General features: G+C 35.4%; 1 protein-coding gene across 3 annotated transcripts in view; it reads right to left on the reverse strand.

Moving 5' to 3' along the window:
* LOC134665090 (transcription factor Sp9) overlaps positions 1 to 25,339 on the reverse strand; it is a 99,550-nt gene that overhangs the window by 26,865 nt on the left and 47,346 nt on the right. Inside the window, exon 2 of one of the 3 annotated variants that reach the window (XM_063521904.1) lies at positions 6,264 to 6,311. The exons of 1 other annotated variant lie outside the window; for it this stretch is intronic. In XM_063521904.1, the coding sequence (XP_063377974.1) occupies positions 6,264 to 6,311 (48 nt within the window). Of the gene's footprint in view, positions 1 to 6,263; positions 6,312 to 11,583; positions 12,016 to 25,339 lie in introns of those variants that run through there. One more of the 3 variants, XM_063521905.1, reaches the window with a different exon arrangement.

Consider the following 25,339-nt stretch of genomic DNA (forward strand, 5'->3'; position numbering starts at 1 on the left):
TCATCTGTCTGTTAGTTGTTGCTCGTAACAATTCCCCGTTGATGAAAAAGATATAGGTACCTGCTTAAAAAGCTGTAGGTAACAGAAAATATGTGTACCTATACATACATTTATGTACTTGTGTACCTACATAACATAATTATATATACGTACTGCCCATATACCGTTGTAAGTAGATAACTAATTTGGTGTATTTTAACTAGCATCGTCTTTTAGACTAAGCTCGTTAAATAAAGATTAAAAAAAGTAGATAACTATTTAGTTACCAAAATACCTCCAATTAAGAAAATATTACAAATAAATGATTATGATTACTAACTTTTATAATAGAGAGTTATTAAAATATTGAAATTATTTTGTTATGAATTAAACCGAATTAAAGAATTTTAAATTGGAATGCAGTTAAGTTTTTAGAAGTTATTAATTAAGTAATAGTAAAGAAAATGAAAGGAAAAATTATTTATTTTCAAGTTTGGATTTAGTTTATCTTCTGAAACATCCGAACGACTGCCGTTGAAGTTCATTGCCTTCCGCGAGATAACCATTCATAATTGTAATAACTTAACTTGTTAAACAACAATAAGGAAAACTTACTCATAAAAACCTCAACTTCTACAAGACGGGGTCAGAACAAATGTAGTTATTTAAAATGGCTTATGTTAGCACAACAAAGCTATTTAGCTAAGTCGACAAATTGGCAACCTGTAATTTATCTTGACAGCCGACTAAATTAGTGCTAAAGCTTAATTCACACTAATATTCACATCAGGCTAATAAACCGTTAGGACGTAACCTAGAACCGGCCGGTCATACAAATCACCTTATACCAGCTAAATAGACGGCAGACATGTTATTATGAAGTTGATTTTGTACTGAAAAGGGCAGTATTAGTCCGCTAACACATGCAAAGAGTTCCCTAACAAATTTCAAAAGTATGGTCGCAGGAAAGGAAGAAAGTATGGGTAAGAAAAAAAAGGGGAAGTCACTTGTCAAATGGATGCCTCCTTTCCCCCGCTTTTGTGTCCAGGATTCAGACAACTAAAGCCTATTTTTTTATTCCGTAGACTAAAATGACATTTCATACTATGAAATGACATTTTATGTTCATACTAGGAAATGTCATTTTGGTGTACGGAATAAAAAATAGAATAGAATAGAATAGAATAGAAATACATTTATTTATGACAAACAAACACAGATGACAAAAACATGTTATGATATTTTTGAGAAATTACTTAACCAACCTACGCTTTGAAGATTTTCCCGCAGGGCAGGGACACCCCGTATACCTATGTGTAAAGTAAGGCGGGGTAAGACTAACTTAGTTTATTTTGATCGGGGCAAGACTAACAGTATGAGGATTCCATACAAGTGATAGTTTTACCCCGGTGATAGTCTTACCCCACCTTACCTCATATGTGTTCAAACAATTTTTTGGGTTATTAATTTATGAAGGCAGCATATTCGATTTCTTCAGATTAACTTACACAATAACTTCTTCTCACTGTGCCCCTATTTATTTCTTAGTATCATTTCCTATAAGACCATATACCAGATCATACACCTTGTACCTATCTACATGCAGATACATATAGGCTTTACTTAATACCTGCAAATAAAGTATGTTACAATTATGACGATATTTATTAGATAAATGATTGTTATATTTTAATAAATTTATTTTAAAAAATATTTTAGACGAGATATAGAAGTAAAATTCAAACTGATCATTTAGTAGGTTTATATCGCATTCTTGCACATTCGCCTTCAAATTAATACTAGCTGTAGGTAAATGATTCGTTTTCCTTTTATGTCAATGATATTAAATTCAAGAAATGGCCTAGCCTTATAAAATTAGTTGGCCAAGCGTATGGAATGCCACAAACCATATTTAGTAGCTTAAGGAATGTGGACAGCCAATATTAATTAATTTTACGTAAACATTCAGGTACCTGTTTTACAAATAGAGCTAGATTATGCTACCTACGCCTTGTCGCCTTAATTCAGCTTTAAGATTAAACCAGTAGTGCAAGCCAAATTGAAATAAATTAGGTAGCCGCTTTAACTAATTATCATTAAATAGGCAAGTTCATATCTACAATTAGTATATAAGCTTACGATTTTATTCATATAATTAAGTAAGTAAACGAGAATGTATTGAAATTGTTATGCATTTATCTAAAATAAACATAGTACTTATTTAATTTAAAAATAGCCATTTTTAAAACACCTAATAACCGTTAATCCACGCGGGTAAAGTGAAAAACACTAAGGACCAGATCACTAGACCATACTCAACTTAGATCTACGTCTTACTTTAGAAGACTAAATAAAATACCTACGTTTCTTTATTTGTTAAGCGGCCATATTTCCTCGTATGCCACGCAAGCTTTCACAGTTGAAAAAGCGAATTGTAGAAGACAAAGATGGGCTTTACAGTCTCTGTCTTACAATAGCACAATAGTTATTGTGATACAAATGTGAAAAGTACGCAATTCCAAACCAATTTCGGAATTACACACACGAAATATTTCTCACAAGCTAACTACTCGTACATAATATGTAGTTACCTACATTGATATATTATATCAATCAATTAGGTTAAGCTAAGCCAAGACCAAGTAAATAACTGTATTAATAGGATAAAAATCAAAGTCAGTAAATATTTAGAGATCAGATCTCTTTAAAAAAAAATATAATAGAAAATAGTTCTGTTTAGAGGATCCATTTTTTGTATGGCATTTGTTTGTGCGTTTATAATATTTAATTATTCATATTCAATTCATAAACACTATGATTTTTTTATTGGTGTATCTACTCGTACGTATCATAAATGATCTTAACCATCGATGCCATGAAGGCATCGTTTCAATAATATGTATTTCCATTGCAAAATGTTCTAATGTTGCACATTCGGCCACACGCGTCGGCGCCCGCGGCGGGTTGCAGGTTCAATCCCGCTCAATGCACATTGTGCGCATTATTCATGGATAGCCCTTTCAATTGAACATTAATGCTTATTCCAATCGAAGATTGTATTCAAACAAAAAGCTTTCAGCGAGGTTTTGCATGGGCGCGAGCATGTATACCTACAGCTGTATAGCCCGTATAGGCTGACTTTAAAGAGGTACGTGTTGGTATACAAAGTAATAAAACCGGGCAAGTGCGAGTCGGATTCGCGCACGAAGGGTTCCGTACCATAATGCAAATGCAAAAAAAAAACAAAAAAGAAACGGTCACCCATCCAAGTACTGACCACTCCCGACGTTGCTTAACTTTGGTCAAAGATCACGTTTATTGTATGGGAGCCCCATTTAAATCTTTATTTTATTCTGTTTTTAGTATTTGTTGTTATAGCGGCAACAGAAATACATCATCTGTGAAAATTTGAACTGTCTAGCTATCACAGTTCGTGAGATACAGCCTGGTGACAGACGGACGGACGGACGGACGGACGGACGGCCAGCGAAGTCTTAGTAATAGGGTCCCGTTTTACCCTTTGGGTACGGAACCCTAAAAAGTACTTAGGTAAGTACCGACCTCTATGATTCTGACATAGTTAATGGCGAATAAGATGTTTCAATTGTAAAAATTATAGGTACTTTCTAATGATTAACACTTTTTCACAAAACACACAAGTACCTTATTGAAATAAAAATAAATCTGATAGGTTTTTTACCCCTATTGCTTGTTAGTTAGCACACTAAATATGTACCTACATTCATCCATCATATTAGTGCGTATACTTATTGGCCATAACTTGGTAATCTCGGTATACTTACTACATGCATACCTAACCTAAGCGGCTGTCAAGAGATACTTTGAAGTTTTCTTCATAAAAGTATAGGTGTTTTTTTAAAGAAGATTTTTCTTATACGAGACCTAGACCAAGAAAAGTATATGCCGTGATTTTGATAGCCCACGCAGTGTGTTTTTTATACGTCATTGTTTGATAGAAGTTTGACGTTTAAAACAACACTTGCACTGGGTGGGCTATCATAATCGCTGCAGACTTTTCTTGGTCGAACTCTAGAAGCAATATTTAACAAAAACATAAACATTATTGATTTCATAACAAGGCAACATTACTTTGAAACGTGTTTAATTAGAAGTAGGTAATTAAATAAAGACTCAGCAAGCGGCGACAAATAGGTGTCAAGATGGCACGAGAAGTCGGCGCCCTGCGGCGAGGACTGACAGCTAGCTAGGAGAAGGAATATTCGAATAGCGTAGATGTGGATTTTTAGGGTTCCGTAGTCAAATGGCAAAAAACGGAACCCTTATAGATTCGTCATGTCTGTCTGTCTGTCCGTCCGTATGTCACAGCCACTTTTTTCCGAAACTATAAGAACTATACTGTTGAAACTTGGTAAGTAGATGTATTCTGTGAAACGCATTAAGATTTTCACACAAAAATAGAAAAAAAAAACAATAAATTTTGGGGGTTCCCCATACTTAGCACTGTAACTTAAAATATTTCTTTTCATCAAACCCATACGTGTGGGGTATCTATGGATAGGTCTTCAAAAATGATATTGAGGTTTCTAATATCATTTCTTTTCAAAACTGAATAGTTTGCGCGAGAGACACTTCCAAAGTGGTAAAATGTGTTTTCCCCCCTTCCCCCCTGTAACTTCTAAAATAAAAGAGTGATAAAACTAAAAAAAATATATGATGTACATTACCATGCAAACTTCCACAGATCTAGTAAGTAGTTTTTTTTTAATGGTCATAAATCGTAATTTTAATATGTTACTTGCTGCTACGGAACCCTTCATTGGCGAGTCCGACTCGCACTTGGCCGCTTTTTTTTATACGGTGTTCGAGTCGGTTAAATTATGGGTAATACAGCGTAGAATTGACAGTTAACGGGAAAATACAATAGGGTATTATTGTATTTAAAATAAATTATTTTACACCATGCACGAAATAAAGCACCAGATAATTATTAAAAAAACACAGATGGGAGTTATTTTTAAACACAAGTTCTATTTAAACAATCGGATAGAAATATAAAAAGTAGGTGAGTTGACCGTGACGTCACGATGTAATGTTTCATATAAATTCCATTAGCAAACCGTTTTGTCAGTTTTAAAAAAGTAACTGATTTGAGTAGTAGGAAAATACCATATTATAAGTTTAGTTTCAGGTGCTTTGTCAAAGGTAGGTACGTATATGTGTGGCTGATTATGACGTCCTTTGCTTATTAGCGTTAGTGGTAACTAAGACATCTTAAGTTTATTTGTTTTTTTTTTGCTAATGGATATCCATAGTTATGAGTTAAACTTTCATCCCCAAATGAATAAGTATTATTTTTCAATTAAGTACAGTCAACGTCAATAGTATGTTTACACTTTTGCGCCTTACTCCTTTGTAATAAGGCGAAATGTAAACATATCTTTGACGTCGACTGTACAATCAACTTTGGAAAAACCTGACCGAAATCGAAACGTATGCAGGAGTGAGCAGACAGATATATCTGCAACTGACTGAATATTAAAAGATCTTTGAAGTTTATCACTTTAACACAGATAATAATAACAACAAAAATAACCAGAAAATTATTGTAAAATGTCTTTCTTGGCGTCATTATGCATAAAACTTGGACATTACAATATCTCGAATGGACACTGGCGCGCGCGTGACGAATGCATTTCGCGCCACTCATCGACCACAATGGCTCGAATCGATGATCGGCATTACCGATTTCGTCATTCGATATTCGTTCCGATATAATTTCTCGATGTCGTGCCTGGAAAATCGGAATTGTGGAAAGCTTAGCGGCTTTACATAGAACTGAATCTAGATTAATATAACCCTTTTCATACATTTTATCTAGAGCCGTTGAAGCCGTTCTTAGATGCCGTTCTTCATAATACACTAAGGTATTTATAGGGAAATTAGGTATACAGTATGTATCAGAACGAAAGGCAAAGAATGAGACCCATTAATGTTTAGGTCATAATGAGCAACTTTTACAATGGGACCAAGCCCGAAAACGCGGAAAAAAATTGGATGTTTGATACATTCTGCTGGTCTGATGTTGAAATTTCCTAGGGGAGAGTCAATTTTTTCCGCGTTTTTCGGGGTTAGTCCCATAGTAAAACTTGTTCAGTATGACCTAAACATTAATGGGTCTCTTTCTTTGCCTTTCGTTCTGATACATTCTGTATTACAGGTCCAGTAAAAGTAGCATAGATAAGTAACGACACATGGACAAATCGTTACTGATATATAAACAGATATAAGATGACGGTACTTACTAAGATCTTCATGTCCTTGTGATCCGCGGACACGGTGTCGATACTAACCTGAGAACAAAAAATTACGGTTAGTTTTATGCAAAGATAATACCTTAAATTATTAGAGAAAACAATCAAGACTCCTATTTATTTTACTAACAAAAAAAACATTGATTATAGATGATTATTTTAACTTACTAAAATGACAAATGTGTGTAAAAGCAGTCCATTATTATATATACAGTGGAACCTGGATAATTGCAATCTCAAGGGACCGGCTAGTTTTTGTCAATTAACCAGGTTTTTCATTTATGCAGGTCGTGTCAATTAACGAGGTTCAAAAAATCGTTGTGTCAATTATAGAGGTTTTCATTAATAGAGGTTGCGTTCTGACAAATTTCTTTTATGGAGGTGCAAATAACTTTTTAAAGTAGATTTACACGCTTACGTTTTGGGTTTTTGGTCTACGAGTATATATTGCTTCTGTCCATACTTGCACTTTTACACTACATTAATTATCACTTTATTTTCTTATCATTTGGGTTTAAAAAATTCCTTTGAATTGCAGAAGAAAGTTTTATTAGAATGTAAAAAGCATACTTTGTTTTTTTTTGATCAAAACTATTTCACCTACTACAGGCTGTGATAGATACCCAATAAATAAATTGAATTCTGGATGGAGATATAAATAAAATTATCATTGCTATTATAATATTGTTTCTGCTGTCTACAACTACATTATTTCAATTACAGAGGTAATAAGTAAGACTCGTTTCGATAGTAGAGGTAAAAACAAGAGCAAAAATAACGGATTTTTTTAGCACAGTGTCAATTATAGAGGTCTTAAGTTGCGATGTGGTCAATTACAGAGGCAAATTTACGAAAAGCACTAAAATCTAAATTGCAATTATAGAGGTTCCAAAATTTCAATTATAGAGGCCTTTTGGTCTCAAGGGACCGGGACCGGACTTTTGGTTGCAATTATTGAGGTTTTCCATTTATCCAGGTGCCAATTAACCAGGTTTCACTGTACCTTGTTTATGTGTAAAAGCAGTCCATTATTATATATACCTTGTATATGTTTGTTTTTAAAAAGCTGCTCATAGATCTCATAGAACAAGAACTTTGCGATAGCTACTAATAGTTGTTTTAAAAACAATCCCCATCAAAACAACACATTTCCCACCGTCCATTCCGAAAAAACAGAAAACTAATTAGAAAGCCCCTAAAAAAGACCTATCATAAGTCGGCGTACACACTGAGCGAATTTAATTTGGAGCGTTTTTAATTATGGCGGGAGATTCGTTCGCTGGCTGGTTTCGGCGCCGCGGCGGCCGCCCTGTAATTATGGGTCGGTAATTGCGAGCGCTCCGCGCGTCCAGTGTATCCTAGCCGAGCAACTGGAACTAGGCGGCTTTGGATTTTAACAGTGTAAGGTCTTTTATGGTGCGCAAGTTTGCTAGTGTGCAACTGCTTTTCAGCATATACATATAGTCGTCATCATATTTTTATGTCTTTATTATATTCGACACACAGCTGGATTGAGCATATTTTTTTCACCAATGAATACCTTCTGTGTAGAATATATGTAAACATAAGCTAGGAAGCCAAATAAGTGATTTCCTGAATTTTAACAACATACAAACAAACAACATACATACAAACTTAGCCACAACTTTAAACATTGTAGCACGCATACTTATAGACCGGAAAACATGGTCTTCATTTCATTTTGTGCCTCATATATTTCATAGTATAAAAGCGAATAATTAAAAATGTTACAAAAATGTTAATGTGTGCGCTTAATTCTGCTAGTGTACGAGTATTTACCTTTGCTCAAGATTACATTTTCGATATTTTTATCTAACTCAACACCAACTAAGGTCTTCATCCAAAGCAAGAGTAAATTGCACAAGCAATCGACACTCGAACAATACTCACATACCGGATACAATTATCATGATACGGACCTAATGCAATAAGTTTAGGATAATAGCACTTCTAATGTATTGTAATTGCCCTTTAGGTAATATTATGCACTCGGCCACTACTTTCTAATACTATTTAAAAGGATTGTGTTTAATAACGATGACTGGTCGGATTGAGTTAAAAAATATTTTAAGTATACATTATAATAATTATAGATTAGGCCGATGACTAATATGCACTACTGAACTGATGCACCTATCTACTGTTTGGATAAGTTTTTTGTTGGTTAGTTTTATTTTCACCTGCTGCGTTACATCCCTAATAGGTCAAGTAATTGAACAAACGCTTCAAATAAATATCTACCACGATTTCGTGTGAGCATAAACAAGTATAGAACTATGTGTACAATATGACAATATGCGCACAAATAGTGAAACAGTATCTAGAATTATAATCACTAATGAGTTAATTGACACGATCAAAAATATACAGTACAAAAAATCAAGCACGCAGGGTTTACTAAACTACTTAATGAAAATATGTACTTAGGTACGTTGTGCAATATATATAATATATAAGTATTTATTTATTTATTTATTTAATCTTTATTGCACATAAGGAAATACACTGTACAAAAGGCGAACATAATGCCGCTTAAAAAATGCCGAATTAAAAAGAATACTGTTTATTAAAACTCTTATGCATAGATGAGACACATAGGCATTAGGCAAGTATCAATAAAAATGCATTGTTTTACATATCAATTAAATTTGTCCGTACTTTATAAGTCCGCGTTTTGTAGGTTAAGATTTTTTAGTGCTATTTTTTTTTCAAATCCCATATCTTCGATCTGCCATGGCATTTATATTAAGATGCTTTTTTAAATTATAGCTACATTACCTACCTTTACGAAGCAAAGTAGATGCTATTTCAGCACGTTCTTATAAATCGCAACGTAAGAATTCACTGTATAAAATTCTCGAAATACGGGTATTTTTTTATTTTCGCGCCGCTTTTTCTGATTCTCTGCGAATTGCAACACTAGAAATTTACTCTCAATTTGCTCTGACTAATAAGGACACACGATAGTGCAGTACCAGTCTTTGCACTGCTATGAAACAATTGCACGACGGATCGAACTTATGAAGTTCACGGGTTTTCCTAAAAACCTACAATTGTCAATTTACAACAATGTTGACAGTTCGAAATGTAAGTGCGAACCGGAAATGTACAGATGGCCATAAAGATAAATATGTCGGTTAACACGTAAAGCGCATTGCACATTTATTGCTGCTATTACTGCATCTCTGTGATATGAACTCGAGCTATAATAAGTGTCATACACGTGTAAATAGCTGGGGATTCTAATAGTTGAATAGTTATATAGTTTATAATTGTTAACCCCGTTTCTTTGATTTCTGCTAAGACATTTATAAGACGCTGTTTTAAATTATAGCTACATTATCTACCCTTTACGATGATACGAGCAAGGTAGATGCTATTTCAGCGCGTGTTCTTATATCGCAACGTAAGTATTCACAGTATAAAATTCTCGAATAATGGGTACCTATTTCTTTATTTTCTCGCCGCTTTTTCTGATTCTCTGCGAATTGCAACACTAGAAATTTACTCTCAACTTGCACTGACTAATAAGGACACACGCGCAATAGGTACCATTCTTGCACTATTATGAAACGATTGCACGACGGACATAACTTATAAAATTCGCGTGTCCTCAAGTATTTTCCTCAAAACCTAAAACAGTTGTCAATTTGCAACAATGTTGACAGTTCGAAATGTAAGTGCGAACCGGAAATGTACAGATGGCCATAAAGATAAATCTGCCGGTTTACACGTGAAGCACGATGCACATTTGTTGCTGCTATCACTGCATCTCTGTGATATGAACTCGGGCTGCAATAATTGTGTCACTACACGTGTAAATTAAGAATACCTATGATTTATTTAACACTTTCGAGTACGAGCTTTTTTCACTCATGCGAAAGTATTCTTTAAATCAGGATGAATACGGTTTAAAATTTATTGAAGCTCGGTTTAGTTGGTATGGATGACCAGTACAACTTTTCTGGACACTGGCAAAGCGGTGACGCCAATAACACTGTGCAAAAAAGAGTTCACTACATAACTGGTATTGAAGAAAATTATTGAAATTGTTTTACTTACATACACAAAATGTTTAAAATACCTCTACTTTGTAAACATACATACCTACTTGCCTCGAATTATATTATTTAGGGGTAGTTATTTCGTTAGCAAACAGTTCAACTTTTCATTCAAATAAAAGCCAACGATTTTCTCAATTTAGGTGTTCTATTAGTAAAAAAAACATCACACAAACATCCGATACAAATGTAAATATTGTAACAGTTTACTACTGACTGAATATCTACCTGAGTAATACCTAATTGTTATTGAACTACACATAAACACACATAGAAACGAGTGAATAAAAAGTTGGTACCTATTACTAATTCAAATCAATATCACCTTTCAACAATACAAAATAGGAGATTATTTCAATGAAATGCTAGATTAGCAGTATGGCTGGAGTCGGACAAAGGAAGAAACGGCGCGATCGTATTGTAGACCGCGGGAGGTGTTTGTACGGTAATCACACCAATTAAATATTTTTATTCCGTACTGCTTTGTGCCTTTGTAGGCATTTCCACGGCCGTCTTTTGTTTGGAGGCAGAGAAGTGACACGGCAGTTTTTTTGACGTTTTTGTTAGCTTTTGCTTTTAACTGTTAATTAGTATGCTGCTATTATTTCACGAGGTAAAATGAAAAATAGTAAACATTAAAATTAGAATACGAGATTAGAAAGTTAAGTAATTAGATGAAAATTATATCAAAAATATTCGTTGGCATAAACCACAAATAGACCTTACGTATAATAATTACCTACATATTAAGTTTTATTTATCTTATTACTTGAATGTACAAGTCTGGTGTTTATTCTGCGTTAATCAATCATATAAAAATAAAATGTAATGTAATGTAACCTAAAATTATCTAATCATGAATAAAAAAAAATGAATTTAAAGTACGCAAATGATTAGTACGTATCTTAATAAAATACTTAACTCCCTAATCTCATTATAAAAATATTTAGATACGACAACCATTATTATCAACACAGAAGATCGCAATAAAATCTGTCTTTACGCAAATCATTTCATAGAATTATTAAAAGCTGTAGCGCAGCTTAAATTCAAATTCTTAAATAAAACAAAAATCCTAAAAACTCTAATAACAATTGCAATTTTTGTACTTTCCCAAGCTTCATAATATAAAAAACAAAGCTTTTCTCCTAACTGGATTCCAATAAGCTCACTGAATAAGATAGTAAATCACCGTTCGTAAACAGTCTTCTATGATTTAAAAGCGTTACCTCATTGAAATAATGATTACTCCCATTATGGTTCACGGGGTGCTCCCCATGCTGCTGATAATACGCACAATGCATATCGGCCCATCAGATTTTCCACAAAGATGACGTCACATCACACGCGAAAATCCCAAGAAAATTTCGGAGCAATTATCTTAACGGATTGATGCGGCGAACGAATCTCGCCTACTAATTGTAGGGTTCGGGTTTTGGTGTTGCGCGGAGCTGTGTCTCGCTTGCACATCGTGCGTCTCGGTCGGGCCGCGTGGCCCCTCTACGTGTTTGTTTACGCGGGGCGGGCCGTAGGGCGGCCGACGCTGAGGGCGGAGGCTACGATAATGCGATTTTTGAATTGAATCACAGTTTTGACTAGGGTATTTGTAAGCCTTTCGGTTGGTCCTTAGCATAGATTTTGTTATTTAAAAAACTTGACCCCCCTTTATTGTGGCATGTTTTAAAAGCACCTTTTTTTGCTTTATATTATTCTAACGCAGTGCACAATGCATTTGTTAATACAAATAAAGTAAGACTAAATTTTATTTCTAAATAAAATGTTCTACCTATCCAATAGATCTAGATTTTTACTGGTTTTTACGAGGTTGTACTTACTTTACGAATATCTAAAAACACTTTCCAATCCGTAACTACTGTTACCTATCTTAGTAAATCTAGCCTTCTGAAGTAATGAGACAGCTAATTCCCTCTGATTTTAAAAACTCTGACAAAATAAGACTACCAGTAACCATGTTGTGACAAATAAATTATATCTTCTGAGAAACAAAATGCGACCATAAAGATTTTTGAACGGTTTTCACAAAGAAGAAAAAACATGATAAGTGTTCACGTGCGTTTAAAACTTAAATGAAGGGTTAAAAAAGAAAAACATCTCGAGCACGAATTTGGGCGGAAAACTAGTAATTAAAATGAATAATACTCCGATGTCATAAATCATGAAAACCACGTGGAAAGAACATGATTTATCGTTCCACTCGACACGAGGAAATGTTATTATTTGTGTTCTGTAAGTAGGTGAATAAAGGAAAAAGTGAAGCTGGTTCAAATGTTTAACCAAAAAAAAAGTTAGATATCGTATAAGTAAGTATGTAGACTTGTAGAGGTAGGTAAATACTATACGTCAGTAAGATTGATTGTTATGTTAGTCGCACATAACTTTACAGCAAGTGTGATTTGATGTACATCAATAATATGTAGTTACATCTATAATATGTAGTTACTCCATCCATGTTTTCTTGAATGTTTCTGTGGTACACATCAAAATCGTTTTGAGTTAGATTATTTAAATTCGCCGCTTAGATTTTGCAATGAAAGGGATGATTGATTGTTAGTAGCTCATAACTTTACAAGTCTGCTTACGATTTGACGTACATTCAACTATAATATATATACCTACTCTATCCACGTTTTCTTGAATGTTGCTGTGGCAAACATCAAAATCGTTTTGAGTTAGATTATTTAAATTCACCGCTAAGAGTTTGCAATGTACAAAACTGATTCTTTGAAAACAATGACAATATAATATACTAATTAAAAAAGGAAGTGGGGCATAGGTAATTAATTAATAAAAGAACAGATGTAGTAGTGTTAAAGATATCTTCTATGCAATTTTGTGTTACTACATAATTAGTTTAGTTTAATTTAATTGTATACATTGGGAAGAGCGGTGTTACCCAACTCGAGCATATTTTTGCTTACAGGGTAGCTTCATCCCTTGCATCATAAACATGTGTATTTTTTAGAAATAAAGAATTTTGTATTTTTGTATTTGTATGCCTTTAAATATGCCTTTGCACGTGTCGAATACAGCTACTTACCGTATCGCATGATTTACCTTAATTTTGATCATAAGCAATTACTTTTAGTTCAGATATAATGAATGTACGTTTTTTCACATTCAGAGGTAATAAATGTTTCCGGTTCATAATAAAGAATATCGGGATCGTTTCCCTCGCGACTATTATAAAAATTGGTCCATTTTTTATCGTCCCCAATCTGTGCGGGGGCGGATATGGCTCGTATGACAGGATACACTTTCCTCCACTATTTCTGCATCCAATTCTAAATTGTCATATGTACCATGGACCTACAAGGCTTATACTACTATACACATTTAAATAGTTGTACTGATATCACGCGAAATCTACTCGAGTTCGTAACAGATGTGCCTTTGATTTGTATTTACGGAGTACAAATTGCTTTTAATAGAAGACGTCATTAAATTATGTTACTTGTAAAATGAATTCTGAGATTTTGCTTGTATTTTTACCCGACTACGGCAAAACAAAGCAGGGTTATGATTTTCATCTTCCATCACTCATACTTAATTCAAATCTCGTATATGGACAAAATCTCGAGTTTACTAATGAATTACCAGTAAACTTTTTCTATCGGCACCCATTACAATTTCTGTACTTACACATACGAGTAATGTAATGTGTTTATAGTCGCACCAATAAAAGTCTGTAGCGGATTTGATAGCCTACGCCGCGTAAGTGTTATTTATACGTCATAATTTCATAGAAGTTTGACGTTTAAAATGACACTTGAACTGCGTGGGCTATCAAAATCGCTGCAGACTTTTTACGGTCTGACTATATTAAGTTACGGTAACCATGACGAATCATTACGAATAAGAACGTGCTGGAGATTTTTCTCCCAGCCGCCTACGGACTAAACCACCATGTAGTGTTTTGTTGCCAGAAACGCTGTGCTAATTCTATGTAGTTCCAGTGTCTTTAGCCCTCTCAGCTTGCCCAAAGTCACATAATTAAAAAGTAAATAGCCTCTCGCGCGTGGACCAAAGTCACTGTAGATGTCTCCAGCGATAGGGGAGTATTTTGTATGGATTATAGAATAACATGCGCAAATGATAGTGATTACATTGCCGTGGGTGCCGCGCGTGCGTCGTAATTATTGTAATCTCGCGCACGCTGCGCCGGCGCGGCCCTCTTACTACTGTTACTCTATTGTTCCTGTTAACACTTATTCACAAAGCTTTCAACGAGGTTTGGGAATACGGAGCTGAATGAGCCGCCGCTGGGGTTTTCAGAGCTTACGTCGTTGTGGGTCGTCACGTGTTGCTATATAGTAACTAGTATACAGTTTGACTTTGTTATGTTTGACCATACTATGAAAGAATGAATGAATATGTAGATTATCTGCCCGATTCGTACTATAAGATATACGTCAATTTATAGATCTAGTAACGATATAGATTAGATGTGTCAAAGTCAAAAGTGACGTTTTTGTTTGAGGAAACGAAAAGAAAATTAAGTTTTTGTTTGTTTTATGTGAGGGATCTTTTAGTAGGTACTTATTATGGTCGATAGATACTTTAGTGTGTTTCCAATTCCGAAATGTCGAGAGATATAAATTATCACAAGATGTCACAATAACGTAGTTTTCTACTTCTACACTAACATGTGCTTAATTGCAGATAAATTAACATTCGCTGACAATAATTTGTGCAGTTGAGTTTGTTCATTAAATAGGTGCATAGAAATATGCTAAATGCTAAATAATAAAATTATACGTATTCATTTGTTTTTTAGAATGAAATTGTTTCACTAATGACAAGCGTCACAGTTCCTGGCAAGCGCGTGCACAAAGCGACGCAGGCGCATCTGGCGCACCGCCCTCCGCCCAACCTCGCAACTGCCATGCAAAAGCCTTCATCCTTCGATCTACAATGACCCATATCCAACAAACTCCATATGCACATACGACTTTGTTTTCGTTATTTACTCTTGTTTAGATCCATGGAGCCTTAAAAAAAACAAATGCATTCAATATTCAATTCTAACACTGTTTTGTTTGGATTCAAATTGAACGCAGATTTTATATGCGTTTCACTTTTATATTTTTAAGGTGCGTTACATCATTTTAATTATTCTTTGTTGTTTTTGATGGAATGGATTAAGGGTGGGCGTGGCAAAATTGGAGAGCTTTTTGTGAGTATAATATTTGTTTCGACATGTTAAGTTACGGCGTCTAAATAATATATAATGCTAATTGTACATACCTAACCCGCTAACAATTCTGAGATGAATACCCATACATTTATGACATTTAATCGTATATAAAGTAGAAGAGTAGCATTAAAAAAAAGAAAAGTAGCATTACTCTTTTATTAATTAAGTATCAAGGTATGTTAAAAAAAAAACTAATACTTTTTAGTTGTTTACTCTTTGGAGACTGACCATTAAAACAGAGGTATTATCATTACTGCGGCAGCTTCTATTGCGACCCTTCTTTATCGGTTATCTTCTTTGTCTTCTCTCTTTCTCTTCTTTTGCCTGCATTTTAATGATTGAATCTTGGTAATAAATTTGTTGTAATTTCATCAGCCCCCCATTCGTGACATAGATCATTTTATTTCATACAAATAGGTATAACCCTTATAATGTTCGTCATTAATTTACTCTTAGTGGGTAGAGCTTATTGGTTTGAAAGGGTGCGTCCGGTTGCAATATTAAACCAACTTCCACTTCATTCACGCACAGGCACAATAAAGTTTCGGATTACCATTGCTTATGCAAAAGGTGCAATACTTAAGTTCTTGAACTATTATCACAGAAAATGGCATATATGAATTTAAAAATTCAATGCACCGAAAAGCGCAATGAGTGACACTGCTATACAAGATTGAGATATGAGTTATAGAAAACGATTATATTATAAGCAAAATATTGTGATCTGGATGGAATTCAATTTTATCGAACCGTAGATAATCTCCGGCGATACACTTAGGTACTGGCTACCTAAACGTCCAATATTCATTCAAAACACGTGTGATCTTTCGGGCGTATTGTTGTCATGGATTCCGCTTAGCCCCATTCAGATCTTTGTCAACGGTTAGATATTTGACGACCGTTTCCTATGCAAAATCTCTTGTAATCCCGGAATAAAGATATCCATCAGATATTCATCTGAATGCTTCCGCCGAGAATGGGACGGCGGACAATAACGCGTCGAACACGAGATGTTCACTTGACGGGGATATTGAAACGTCATCCTGAGTGTTTACAAGCATAATAGGATTAAGAGTTAAGAGCGATTGTGTTTTGAAATATTGCAGTTTATTGTTGCACTCCTTACTTACAGAACCGTGTGAGATTATTTAAGCTGGGATTTGCATGCATTACATTTATTTAAGTAAATTTTCCTTAATATTGCAATAGTTTGCTGAATGAAGGTTGACTGAAATTAGTCTGCAACGCAGACATATTCAAAGTAAGTTCGTTTAGTGATGCAATAGGTACATAAAATGTTTTCAAAGTATAACTAATACATATTTGTATTCTCTGGATGAGGTTACTTATATGAAACACATATGTACACAATCACGTGTCCGTGGGTTATGCCAGTAGAGTTTTTGAAAAATCGTAACGCTTTTTTAAATCATAATACAAAAATATGAATAGCAATCTTGAGGCCTTTTTATAGAATTCGTAACCGATTAAACAAATTTACTCTATAGAACAAAAATCGCGAAAATAGTAGGTTTAAACTATATAAAACACGCCTTTAAAAATATGTAACAATTTTTACACAAAAACTAAATGTTAATATTGCTTTAAAAATATTTTTGATCAAACCCGAATGGATATTTTTTTGTTAAAATTACTAAAAAATAACTTTTAATAACAGTGAACTCACGTCGACTCAATTCGATTCAGAGTCTTTATATGACTTTACTTTTGAGGTGAAATAATTATGATCCTAAATGTGTTGCATAAAGAAAAACTACAGATGTACTATTTGCGGAAAGTTTCCAATAACACACATCTTTAAGAAGACTATTCGCAATTCGTATTCGTATTTTGAATAAGTAGAGGACTGAAATTAAGAATAAGATGTAGATACTGGGGTAAAAGGAGGCATGCCATATTAGGTAGGTATATCATAAAATGCATTTATGTATCGTTTGCGTGTGCAGCGCCCGGCGCACTCGACGAGCGTAGCGCACATGACAGCGAGCGCGCCGCGACGTGCCAAACAACAAAATAAACCAGCCAACCCGTGTAATAATGGTGTTTCCACCCTGTAACAATAACTACATAATAGTCGAGAGCTTTTACGAGCTTTTGTGAGGTTGTCGAAGCTTCCACTTGGCATTTTTTGTGTTGGCCTCCGCGCGGAGCTTTCGCACTATATTTTATGATTGTAAACTTGTATTTATTGAATACTTAGACATATGTATACTCCCGTTTTTGAATGTATTAAAAAGGATTGGCTCTTGAAATGATTCTTTTTTTGTGCTTTTTCGTACGTCTGCTTCAACGTTTACCCTTGCAAATGGTGGTATCTTCGGTGTAGATGACGGGTTATAATTCATTTATCGAGTAATAGCTTAGTTTTAATTCAATGGTGTAGGTGTATCAACTTGACATCCCACCGTGGCCCGAGACAGTGACAAACAACCCGAGCCATATAAGAGCACACTTCATAAAAGCGCTCAATATGAGACCACGGGTCGTATCCGCACTCGTGATTAATTCGACCAATATATAAGGGAAAGATAAACTGGACCATTAAAGATGTAATAGCGGTTACCGAGGGAAAAAATAAATTGAATTATTAAGTGTTTACGTTATCAAATGCGAAAAGTAAAAGAAAGCATTTACTTGCCCCTCTCCATCAAGTTTTATGTTAATAGTATGTATCCAAGACAAGGAATTCGCACGAAGTCTTTGACTTATTTATGAGATCCTACATGTAAAAAAAAACGTAGCTGTAAAATAAAACTCATCATATTGATTCGAATATGTGGGCGAGTGGAAGACAGAGGGCACCTCGCGCCGAGCATGGCGCGCTGTGTAGATAAAATTAGCGGCCATTAAACCACGGAACACTCGAAAGACTTTATTAATTTACCGCAACGAACTACGCCTCCAAATACCCAAGATGGCCTAGCGATAGATTTATTAATTATTAAGCATTATGGTCCCATATCGTTCCCGGACCATGTATTAATTATAAATTGTGCTCAATATCGAAGTTGGAGATTGCAACAGGGCTGTGTTGCGGTATTAAACGAATATAGTTTTTTATCAATTTCTTTACGTGGAACGTTTTCCTGGCCCCCTGTGTTTGCACGCATGTACCAGAATCGTAAACACCATTTTATAACTGAAATCTATACTTAAAGGAGTTTTATTGCTTTCCATCAGCTTAACCGAGTAACCAAAGCGGAGGTGAAGCAGAACTTCAAAACTAAGTTAATTTCCAATATAAAGAATAACATTAAGGTTTTAGGACGTTTAAAGACGAGCACGGCGGCGGGTGTTGGGTGAGGGGCAGGAGGGGGTCGATAGCCGCAATAAATCAAGATATTATCTGCGCGCGAGCATTACGTTACAACCTCGCCAATACTAAAGGGTGAGTCGCCGGCCCTGAAGGATATATGGACGTGAGCCTTATGCCGTACTTGCGTGTGCGTCCATGAATTTCAAGTACTAAAATATTTAGCCACGAAGTTTAACCGTTTTTCGGAATTATCAAAATCTAAATACATTTGTTATGAATGCTGGCGTCCAGATTAATCATAAACTTGCACCCAAACGTATATTTAAAAGATTTAAAACCATATATCCCAATTTCGAGATCTAAAAGAAATAGTCAATGATGCTACAAACTATAATTACACACTGCAGCTTATAATTTCGTAGCCATTCATTAAAATTCAACTAAAGACGAACAAAGTTGAACGTGGAACACAAATCAAATGCAACTCGCCGATGGCCGGTGGCTCCATAAATCAGGGGCGCGCTTAGGCCTTCTTAGCTTTTCTAGATAGAGATTTATCCCGTAATAACATGTTGTTTTTCAGTAAATCAACCGCCGAATTATCCGGTAGAGGAGGCATGATTAATCGACGGGCTGCCGGGGTAATGGCGCTGCCCGGAGTCGCGAATAGATCGCTCTACATAGTCACCCGCCAGCCTTATGTCAAGTTGAAGGTCGATAGACAAGTGTTCTGGAAAATACTACTTAGTACCTACATATTTTGCTAAATTGGAATTGTGTTAGTAACTGTATCTGTATTTCATGAAATTAAATTTATTGCAAAAACCTTTTCTGTTTATAAATCAAAATACGTTAATTTTAATCGGATTAAAAAACATTCTGTTACCATCAAATAAATTGAATTACTTTTGGGTGCTATAGATACAAATGCAATCGTAAATTTATCGGAATTCTACAAAAAACAAGTTGTTTTGACAGTATGAATAAACAACAAATATTGTATAATTCATGTGGATTTAATTTCGTTCCGCCCATTGTCAGAATTTCCAATAGCAATTGCGTAAATACAACTGTATGCATATGAAAATACAATTAAACAGGTTCTAATAGACGAATAAGTATCAAAGGCAGTCGTAAGAAATGATCAAAATAAGTGAGCCCTGGGAAAGCTTCGGCGGTCATCTCGCCGCGCAGTCGATATCGCCAGAAGAATGCAATTATATTAAAACGAGCCTTTGCCCATTCAGCGCTCAGTCGACATGATCTCATCGCCCTGTAACTGCTCAACGATTAACTTTAATTAAACGCTATCTTTAATTAAAATTACACGCGCCTGACCATATTTCATATAAGTAAATAAAATACTTTTGTAGTGCATCTAGGAAGTCTTTATTAAGATTGCGATTGCAAAGAGGCGGGGTAGGCCACTTGTTCGAGAATTTGAATAATTGGTGTATTACAAGTTCACGTTATTAAGTTAGAACCAAATAATGCAGGCATTCCATCATATAATTAAAATGTATTGTAAAGCGAGTAGCTGTATAAGAATACCAGCTAAGTATTAGTGCCAAAAAACGCGTCTAATATCGTGTTTAGTTTAGTCGAGAGGCCGAGCATAACTAATAAGACAGCGTAAGTGTTTGAAAAGTTCATTACATTTCTTCATCACTTACCAAAATTACCAGAACCTAAGTAACCTACCGAGTGCTTCCCAAGTGTTACATATAATATGAACCTACATACTTACCTTAAATCCTGTATCTAATGCACATCAAAAGGAAACCAAGTTTATTGTATACTACGCTACCTAGTAACCTACCTGCTCCCTAACTACTAGTTCAAAAATTATTCCTCAATTAGATGAGAAATCCGCAGAGATTGCAAGTGGCCGGAATGGTGCGGAGAATGCAGACCGCGAGCCAGCGTCCGAAGGGCGTCCGAGTGCCGAAGTTTGCATACACCGCGTATCGGCCATATTTCAACCGTAATGATAGCGAGCGAGCGTGATAATAATTGTTATTACTATGATCCACATCTGCTATTATTTTATAATTGAGGGCTTTTGCGTGAAACCCTGCAATTATAAGAAGAGCCCCAAGCAACGTGCAACGAGGTGCGCGCGTTTTTGCCTCCTTCCCTAAATTATGATATATTTACTAAAATTCGTTCCCGCCGCATTCGTTGGATAAATCTTGACCGCTAATACGATAAGGGAAATTTATTCTCATTTAAGGTTATCCTTTTGCAATTTAAATTATGAGGTGGCAATCGTTTGCCTTGGAAATGTTTTGATAATGGATTCACCCAAAAATTATATTCGTCATATGGCAATTTCTATTTAATCAAAATATAAATTGTATAATATCTATGTATACCTAAATATGTATATACATATCTTATTTGCTGATATTTAATGGATTAGCCGTTCGCTCAGCCTTCTAAAGTTTAATCGGCCAAAATCTACACCGTCCCTTCCTCTTCTTTCCCTTTGAAGGTCTGAGAATGGAGAGTTCATTATTTATTAGGAATATTAGTCAATTTTTATTTAGTCGAAAAAAGCGGGCAGCGACGGCGGGACGGGCCCGCTGCAATTAAGTGCGGCAACCCTGTAATTATGGACAGTAAATTTCTGGACGCAGCCTGGACGCGTCGGCGGGTACCTCTATCTGCCGCGAGAGGATTAGCTCACCCGTTGGACGCTTTTAACTTTTAGATTAAGCTCAAGAAATTAGCATTCCTGATTATTGTTGTCTTAATCTTTGGATGTGGTGCCAAAATTGGCTGCAGTCGGTATCTAATATGAAGCAGCAGCAATATATCAGTCAGCACTTTCTATTATAAATACTATTTCATCGTTTTCATTAAATAATGCATCCAATTGTAATTGCTATTACATTTTTTTTTCTTTGAACAAACGACTGGGGCGTGATTATTTTGATTCATACAATAAATGAGTGACGTAAACAAAACAAGTAAAATACCTAAATATATTATAAGAAAAACAAAAACTTTGACACGACAAATGATTCCCTACACAACAACTAAACTTTTTATATGAATAATGAGGAGAATTTTAATTTTCACATTAGCATTAATTTTACAGCTATCATTCGTAGACAGATAATGAAACAAAGGCTCCCCTATCATAGAATACGTAACCGTTAAAATGTCGAAAACTTCTTGTAGTGGACTTGTCCGGAAAAAACTAAGGTTAATTATATGAGGGCTCTATCGCGACCGCATCGCTGCCTCCTAATTGTCTCTCCTATTTAAATAATTTTGGGGACTAGTTGTTTGATATTCATATACGTTAAGTTTTCTTGCTTTTATGTATATTAACCGCATTTTTATTAATATGACTCGATTTCGGTAATCAGTTTGACATATTACTTAGGTACATATTTTTTGATAATTTGTACGTTGTCTAGAAAATATCGATATGACGATAACTATGTCGTATTAAAATATTTGACCTGCTTCTTTCGTTTAAGACTCATTTGGGCTCAAATTACAGGGTAAGTAATGAAATCTTTACTGTCTTAAATGAAGATACCTGCGTTGTAAAGCGAGATAACCTCTACATGCCTCTACAATGATTTATTGGATATTCTTTCGTTAGATCAAGTGCAGAAAATATTTATGCATGAAACTACGAGCACTATAAGGGGGCGTTATCAATACGTAATAAATAGCTCGTCAGGAAAGTTTCACGTCGATATTCATAACAGGAAATGGGCAGATAGTTCATATCTACGCTGAAGCGTGTCGATCTCTGACCCTCATTCATTCACAATTAGGCTCATGTCGTGACACACAGCGTGTCGCTGTCGAGATTTGGTCACAATGGCCTTCCCGCCATGATTCGGCGGAATGTCGAACCATTCATACGTACACACGTGCCTCTAACTAGGTGCTTACACATGCATGTGGCACAAGTGGTCTTGTTCGTCAATTACAGACAAGGTGATCAAGGCAGAAACTCACTTTCTCTCTGTTATGTAGGTATTACTAGTAGGTACAGTTGAGAGAAACATCTTATGTCCTTTTTCTAAGGATTTTACCTACTTACGAATATTCACCTAATTAAATAGCACCTTGCTCTCGAAGCAAGCACCCTTACTAAATAATTCTAGTTAGGGCTAAGAATCGTATGACGAGTAGCAATTTTAGTTGCTAAATTTTTTGTTATTTGTGTTTTAATACTTTGTCGTATTACATTTAAGTAATGTGCTTTTCTACAAAAAGACCAAGTGAGTTCTAAAACTGAGTCAGTTTTAGTTTAGTTTGATTCTGATTTTCTATTATTTTAAATACCAAAACAACTCGAGGTATAAATCGAATGAACACCTATATGTTCTGAAATATATACGAGTACCTATAAATCAGATATTTCATAACCAACAATCGCCCGTATAAAAGAGAATCATTTTATTTCATCAATAAAATAAATCGTGTCAGAGCAATGGACTTTCCAAAAAGAAGAGAGGGCCGGGCCGGGCCGGCTGCGCCAATGGCGACCTGCGACCTGCTATTTGCATACAATGCGCGTGGGCGCAGGACGCATTCCCGCGCGTGCGCTAGAGCAGCCTACAAATGCTACATGCCTGTGTTGAACGTCACGCATGCATTTCATTTACGAAGGTCCGTTAGTAAAAATGACAGATTAGTAATGATTTGGGCTTGGGCTGTTTCGGCTCCATCAAATTATAATTCGAAGGGGTTATGGCGAGCCAATTATGAACATTTTGGTATTGATTTAAAATTGCAGGCACCGTACCCGGTTCAAGAAACGAATTAAGTATATATGTAGAATGCAAGCCCATAGCGACACACTCACACACATTTGATTTCTCTGGAATGCGATTTAACCAACGTTTTGCTGGTTTACTTTTAGTCATTAATGTTAATTTGAGCACCCAAAATTATTTATATAAAATAGTAATTATTCTAGGTGACTGGTAGAAGACATGCTAAAGGAGATTCGGAAAGAGAACCTGAGTATTAGGTAGTCTAATCAGAACAGAGAGCACTCTGGCGCAGACCTATAAAGAGATCCGAATCCAGCTAAACTGGGAAGAAGGATTGGTAATCTTGGAGTAATATGCTCAATACTGACGTTTAATATTCAGCTTAAATTTCCTTATGATTTTGTTAAAATAACTAATACCTAAATAAACTGTTAGCCAATTCGTAGGAAATTCCTGCGATTTAGGTACAATTTGAGTATACATATAGTTGCAAAGTTAGTAACTGACCAAGGGCATGGAAGATGTGGTTATTTAATGGAGTGATTTGATTAAGTACAGGAATTACGGCTTCTACTCTTCTTAATAGTAGGTAGATTATATACCTACCTATATAATTTCTTAATACTGCAGAATGTGACTAGTATTCAGTAACAATCAGTAAAACCAACCTTATTATATGACATTAGGTAGTTTTCTTAGTGACCCCATGGGCCATGTACACCTACACTACCCTAATAATAGGTACCCTGGGTTAAATAGGCCCGTCGCCATGTCGTACTTTTTTGTTAAATCTGAATCAAAAATGTACCCACGACCGGCGTGGCTCACTCTGCAATTTCGTCGCTTTGCTACAGGTAGCTAAAAGTACATCCGTTCCACACCAATTTTGGGGTTTGCCATAAGCCGCGCGTGGCGCTGTCACCACCTTGCGGCCATATCTGTGCTGATCGTAACAGACGCGTTTTGTTAGGGAGTGATTCTTCTGTACCTAGTACTATTATTTATTCTGTGCCACGACTAAATATTTAAGTATTAATTCCTTATCTCAAGCTACTTAACATTGCAAACCATAGAGTAATTCGATGGTTAATTTCTATCGGCATTGACATACTTATGGACATTTAAGTACCTACATGTATTTTTATTAAAAATAACGTTTTATCTATATTCAAGTTTTAGTGTTCTTTACATACCCCGCACCAAATATGCTTCTGTTTGGCCTAAAGGCCTTAAGTCCGCCCTTAGTCACTGTATATTTTTAACTGTGCAATAAAGTTGAAATAAATAGATAAATAAATATTTTGAATGTGACCTATCAAAGTTGCGTTTTACGTCCATGTAATTCACCCCGAATGTCAGTATCGGGCATTTTCAGCCAGGGCCGGACTGCATTGCAGTTGCCCGCGAGATTTATTACGTAAGAGCTCTCCCTCGACGCTCGCATCGAATCACGCGCATTGATTAATGTGCCGCCTGATCTATTTACCGACCATGTGTAAGATTCATTAAAATTACTAATTATTAGAAACAGATTTAATGAAATAAAGAGTTGAATAATCATTGGTAATCTATAATTTAATAAATTTAAAAGTAACGTGATTGATAGTTGACCTTTGTAAATAGAAGGTAGTTGGAAGAAAGAATAAAAGACGACTGGCATGGCGGTTAACGGGCATTCGGTTACGGGCAGAGGTGAAGGGAGGACGATTGTGAAGTGAGAGGATTGGAGATTGAACTGTAACGGA

The sequence above is a fragment of the Cydia fagiglandana genome, chromosome 6 (genome assembly GCF_963556715.1).
Source record: "Cydia fagiglandana chromosome 6, ilCydFagi1.1, whole genome shotgun sequence".
In the NCBI taxonomy this organism is placed as follows: domain Eukaryota; kingdom Metazoa; phylum Arthropoda; class Insecta; order Lepidoptera; family Tortricidae; genus Cydia; species Cydia fagiglandana.